This window comes from Sinocyclocheilus rhinocerous, unplaced genomic scaffold (assembly GCF_001515625.1).
Source record: "Sinocyclocheilus rhinocerous isolate Xijiao unplaced genomic scaffold, SAMN03320098_v1.1 scaffold4351, whole genome shotgun sequence".
In the NCBI taxonomy this organism is placed as follows: domain Eukaryota; kingdom Metazoa; phylum Chordata; class Actinopteri; order Cypriniformes; family Cyprinidae; genus Sinocyclocheilus; species Sinocyclocheilus rhinocerous.
In genome coordinates, this window is record NW_015660002.1 from 15,585 (window position 1) to 21,628 (window position 6,044).

The 6,044-nt window shown below is 34.0% G+C and overlaps 2 protein-coding genes across 2 annotated transcripts in view; both read right to left on the reverse strand.

Annotated features, from left to right (window-relative positions):
- Positions 1 to 907, reverse strand: part of ethe1 (ETHE1 persulfide dioxygenase) — a gene marked incomplete at its 3' end in the record, with an annotated part of 16,378 nt that extends 15,471 nt beyond the window's left edge. The window contains exon 1 of the mRNA XM_016533791.1: positions 483 to 907. Coding sequence (XP_016389277.1) covers positions 483 to 638 — 156 coding nt within the window. The remainder of the gene's footprint in view (positions 1 to 482) is intronic.
- Positions 908 to 3,495: 2,588 nt separating this feature from the next.
- LOC107724765 (trypsin-1) overlaps positions 3,496 to 6,044 on the reverse strand; it is a 16,449-nt gene continuing 13,900 nt past the window's right edge. The window contains exons 9-10 of the mRNA XM_016533792.1: positions 4,863 to 5,018; positions 3,496 to 3,549 (exon numbers count right to left, since the gene is read on the reverse strand). Of these exons, the coding sequence (XP_016389278.1) occupies positions 3,496 to 3,549; positions 4,863 to 5,018 (210 nt within the window). The remainder of the gene's footprint in view (positions 3,550 to 4,862; positions 5,019 to 6,044) is intronic.

Consider the following 6,044-nt stretch of genomic DNA (forward strand, 5'->3'; position numbering starts at 1 on the left):
ACACACACACACACACACATATATATATATATATATTCTGTTTGAATGTATGATTTTACAGCAGTAACAGTAGCTGTAGTAACAAACTATGGTTCTAAATGTTGCAGTGCTTCATTGATGTATTTGTAACAGACTGTCATTCAGAGAATGTCAATAGGGGTTTGTTTTAGCATACAGGAGTCAAAAAAATCCTTTTAGCATTACGTTTTTAGTGGATGTATATACAGTGTGTAGAGAACCACATAATAACATCCACCACAGCTCAAAGTTCTGTCAAATGCTGTGAGAAAAGTTGAACTTTAACTTTTATGTGTCTGTATTGCTTTATGATGCCGGTGTAAATCACTCAGATCATTGTGTATGAGAAGAAGTCTTATATAACCTTGCTTTGGACCTGTCGTTGTTGTTATTTCCAGTGTTTAGCGCTTCCTGAACGCTTGTGTTCGCACATGTCAGAAGAATAAGCGACTGAAGCGGCTCACCTGTCTGAAGAGCGGCGCTCGGGACTCCATCAGTCCGCTGTAGAGTCTCACTGAGGCGGCTGCGCTGCTCGGCTCGATCCGCGGGGGTTTGCAGCTCCACAGGCGGCTCGCGACGCTCACTGCGGGCTTCAGTCTGTGTAAGAGAGCTGCACTCATTTTACTTCCGTCTGCACCTCAGACTAGTTTGGCGAGTGTCGGGCAGATCTGATCTGTATCTGAATGAACTCCGGTGTCACAATGTAACAGTAAACGCGGGAGTCACGCCTCCTTCCGCGGACTCTGCAGACAACGCGCTAGAGCGCGTTATAACGCCTCACACGTGACCTACGCATGCATAAAATCGCGTAATGTATGGTAAATATTCAGTAGAGACAGTTGTATTGAAGATAATAGCGCCCCGACGCAATGTTTACGAAATTCGACCGTCACGGAGCGTTGACGTGTCTGCGCATGCGCAGTACGCTCTTGCGTGCGCCGGCGAAGTTGCAAAAGGAAGGTCGATCTTTTGCTAAAAGCATTTGTGACGTCATCAAATCTCAGTAAAAAAATATTTTATATATGTTAATTTAGATTTGTTTGTAAAATGTATTTTAAGTGTATTTTTAAATACATTGATTGAATTATTGAACACACACAATTTTGAATGATTACAATTTAGTTTGTTTTTTTAATAGCTAGTAAACTAGTAATACTACACATTCTCAACAATTATGATTTAAGCAGTGTATTAGTAGTTAGCATGCTACACTCATAAGAAAAGTCTGTAAACATAAGGCACAATCTACTGTTAATATGAAAAAAATTAATCCGTATTGGTTTTTTACTTGCATTAATAAATATATTTATAATTAATATATAATTATATCTAATTAATAACGCATTGTGTTTTCGGGTCACAGGGTTACAATTAATTATGTGCAGGAAAATGTTCAACAATCGCAAGCTACTAACAAAGTGTATCATAAATGAACAATTATTCAGTTATTATCAAATTTAACAATTGCAAATAGCAGCTAACTCAGTTCACGTGATGTGTGTACTGCGAGGCTTCTGTGGTTTCCTCTTTTTGTGTAATTCGGATGGAAAATGTGTGCCTTTTTATTGTCCGAGTCACTTCTCAAAAGTTGCTAAAAGTTGCCAGATACATTTTAAAAATTGCTCAAATTTGTTGCTAGGTGCTTTTGGAAGAAAACGTTGCTAGGGTAGTCCGAAAAGTTGCTAAATTAAGCAACAAGACTGCTAAGTTGACAACACTGATTCCAGTGCCACCAAAGAGCAGGGCAGGGCTTCTCAAAATCTACATTCAAAGGTCCAAATCTGAATTTTCATCAGTGTCAAAGGTCCGGAACAATTGTTTTTAATAAACATGCATAACAAATCAACACTATTTAAAAAAAAAAAAATATCAAAAGTGCCTTTTGCATTCAAAATACATTAATAGCAAGTGCAAAAGTGGCAAAACAAGTCATTTAAGTGTCAGCAATAGAGGTCGACCGATATGGGTTTTTCTCTGCCCTAGAAATCAGGGCAGTTTTGAAATAAATCAGTGTATGGGAAACACTGGACACTGCTGAAAGTCAAACGTAGAAATAGTTTTGACAAGAAATCTGAGGAATATTTTTACAGACTGCGGAAAGCTATAAGAGAGAATGCAATTCACAGAAACAAATGGACTCCAGGCAGCGAAACACAGATTTGCAGTTACGTATATCATGTAATGTCAATATGCTGAATTTTGTGGTAAAATCATACCCTATATATTGTATTGACAACTCATCAATTAAATATTTACCAACTTATATTCTGCATAACTGGATGTTTTAAACACTGACAAAAACTATATACGTTTTTGAGCTGGATAACTTTGAAAGGCTAGTATCGTGTTTGGAACAATATATAAATCAGAATTGCAAGATACAAATTCTGAATTGCAAAGCATAAATTAGAATTGTGAGATATAAACTCTGAATTGTGATATAAATCAGAATTGCGAAATAAACTCAGAATTGTGAGATATAAATTAAGAATTGTGAGATATAAATTAAGAATTGTGAGATATAAATTAAGAATTGCGAGATATAAATCAGAATTGCGATATAATGCAGAATTGTGAGATATAAATTCAAAATTGTGAGATATAAATTCAGAATTGCAAAACATAAATCAGAATTGCGAGGTATAAATTAAGAATTGCGAATTTGCGATATAAATCAGAATTGCGATATAATGCAGAATTGCGATATAATGCAGAATTACGAGATATAAATCAGAATTGCGATATAACGCAGAATTGTGAGATATAAATCAAAACTCCGAGATATAAACCCTGAATTGTGAGAAAGAAAGTCAGAATTTTGAGTTATCTCAGAATTCTGAGGAAAAAAAGTCCAAATTGTGAGACAAAAAGTTGCAATAAGATTGGGCTTCCATTCAATCAGAGACGGATACTGACCCTGATGGCTCGAGAGAGATGAACTCACCCGTGAAGATGCTGGTAAAGGCCTCTAAACCTGCGGCTTTATAAAGATGTTGATGTTCAACAACAATCCACAATCAGTCACGCAAGCTCAGAAATATCAACGAGTCTCTGAGGGTCAATTACAGACACAACAGACACTCTCAGCCGGTTACATAGCAACAACAGCACATGCTCATTAATATTCATGAGCCGTCTTTTCCATGTTATGTATTGGATGAGATGTTGGCCACGTCAGGTCCCAGATCAGTGAAGTTTCCAGATGCATGATCAGATTCAGATTCAAGCATCATGATGATGATGATGATGATGATCAGAGACAGTCAGAGTGAATCAGCTGAATAAACCACATTCCGTTCATCAGGACACGCCCTTCTCTGAGCGTACGTGACTCCAGTCACAGTCAGTTCAAACCAGCCGCTCTGCATCTAATCATCTTTTATTGCACATGATATGCACTCTCACAAAGCTTTCAGTTATCAGTTATGAGATTAAAGCCTTGTACAATCTGTGTAATAATAATTAATGACACTGTTTTCAAAAGGGATTGCTCTGTGTGGTGACCGTCGAGAAGGACTCTTCGTCTTCATCCTGAAATCAATTAAAGAAATATTAATGGATTTTGGACTTATTATAAATGCATGCTGCCATAACGCAAGGAATGTTCTGGGCTCAGATTGAAGTCTGAATAAAGAGTTTTGCACATATTTAATTAAAGTTATCGCGCACTGTAAAAATGATATGATGAATAAGTCAAGATTTATTTTTCCATTACTTTAACTCATTTCATTTTCAATTTCAACTTTTTAAAGTTACGATTTATAAGTCAGTTTATTATAATTGACTTTATTATAAGTAATCGTTTGACAGCACTAATTTATAATAATATATAATTATTATAATTTATTAAAAGTTGAAATGACTGGCAGCCAATTTGATTATACTTTCACTAGTCGTATCAGGAGTTTAGTTGGTTTATTGGTTTATTTTACACAGTCAAGGTCAGTCAGTGATGGACTTTAGTTTCATGTTAATAAATAATATGTACAGGTAAGGCTTTAGAATTAGGTCTCATTAGTTATGCATTGACTAACAATAAGCAATACATTTGTTAGTATTTATTAATCTTTGTTTACTATTAAATAATAAAAATACAACTACTTATTGTTAGTTTATGTTACCTCAGGTCCATTAAATAGTATTAACTTTAAAAAAATGAATTTTTAATATGTATTAGTAAATGTTGAAATGAACATTAAGATTAATAAAAGTATTTTCATTATTAGTTTATGTTAACGAATGCAGTGAACTAAAGGAACTATTCGAATTCCGAATATTCGTCGAATTTAAAATAAAAAGCACAAGAGAGCCGTATGTTTAGAAAGCCATGTAAAATTAATGCAAGTTCAACTTTTAAAAAAACATGTCTCGAGACTTTTATGGCAGTTTTCCCCATCCCACTGCATCTCATGTTTTTAAATGAAAAAGTACTCTTTGTGATCGGTTTCTAATTGTTTAAGCAACTTAATTAATTATATATGGTTTATAAACATTAATTTAAACATTATTTTTTCACAGATAGTCGTGTTATTTTATTGCTTTGAAGAAACGTGCATTAGTAATATTTTGCTCGATGCGCCCTCTTGTGGCCTCAGGAGAGAAGCCAAAAGCTTTTTTCCTCCCTAACTCAAATTATGCTTTTTAAATTCGAATATAATTCGAATATTAATCATATTTAAGTACAAAATTCGAATTTAGTTTTTCAACCATTTTGACAGCCCTGTAAATATTATTTTAGCTTGTTTTGACAGATGACGGTGGTAATCAGCCGGTGGATGTTGTACAGAGTTTAATCTGAACCCGTAACACTCTCTGAGCAGTGTTGTGACGTGATGTGTATTTACACTGATGTACTGATGAATCCAGTGCAGCAGTGGAGTGATTCTGCTGTAAACGCCGGGTTTATTGACTCGTCCACATCCTTCACCCCAACTCACCACACCGGCCAACCGCCAGCCACCTGCTTCAGTCCGGCACACCAGAGGACCCCCGCTGTCTCCCTGAACAAGAGACAAGAGATATGAGACACACACATACACACACACACACACACACACTCACGCACGCACACACACACTCACACTCACGCACACACACACTCACACTCACACACACACACACACACACACGTCCCCGGCCTTCCATCTCATACATACACACTTGTAGAAAGCAACACTCACACACACCCGCACACACACACACACACACACACAAACACACACACACTCATTTATGTGTGCATCTTTAAAGAATTACTAGTAACACTTTACACAAGACTTCCATTTGTTAACATTAGTTAACTACACTAGCTTACATGAACTAATAAAAATACTTCTAAAGCATTTATTATTCTTTGTTCTTAGTCACTTTCAGCATTTACTACTATGTTTTTAAAATCACAAGTTGTACAATTAATATTATTTAATGGTTTTGAGCTTACATGAACTAACAATGAATAGTTTTACTAGTTTTAAAAGGGTTAATAAATACTGTAACATTTATTGCTCATTATGTTACTTTTACAACTAACTAGAAGCAGTTGCATTTTTATTACTAACATTAACAATGATTAGTGTTATTTTAGTGTACTATTATAGTTTTTTTGTTAATTTTTTTAATTGTTTTAAATTAAAAAAAATTCTCATTTTAATTTTAGGTAAAATTGTTGTCATTTTATTTTTGAATTTTTTGAAATATGTTTATATAAGTTTTAGTTTTACCTTAGTCATTTTAGTACTTAAACTAAACAAAAATGAGAAATATTGACTTGTCAACTAGCTAAAATAAAATAAGTTTAAGCTTTTTTATATTTTATTTTAAGTTAAAGTTTATTTTAAGTAATACGTTGTCATTTTTAATGATTTTTAATTAAATTCTTTAGTCATTTTCTTAAACTAAACAAAAATGAGAAATATTGACTTGTCAACTAGCTAAAATAAAATAAGTTTAAGCTTTTTTATATTTTATTTTAAGTTAAAGTTTATTTTAAGTAATACGTTGTCATTTTTAATGATTTTTTTTTAATT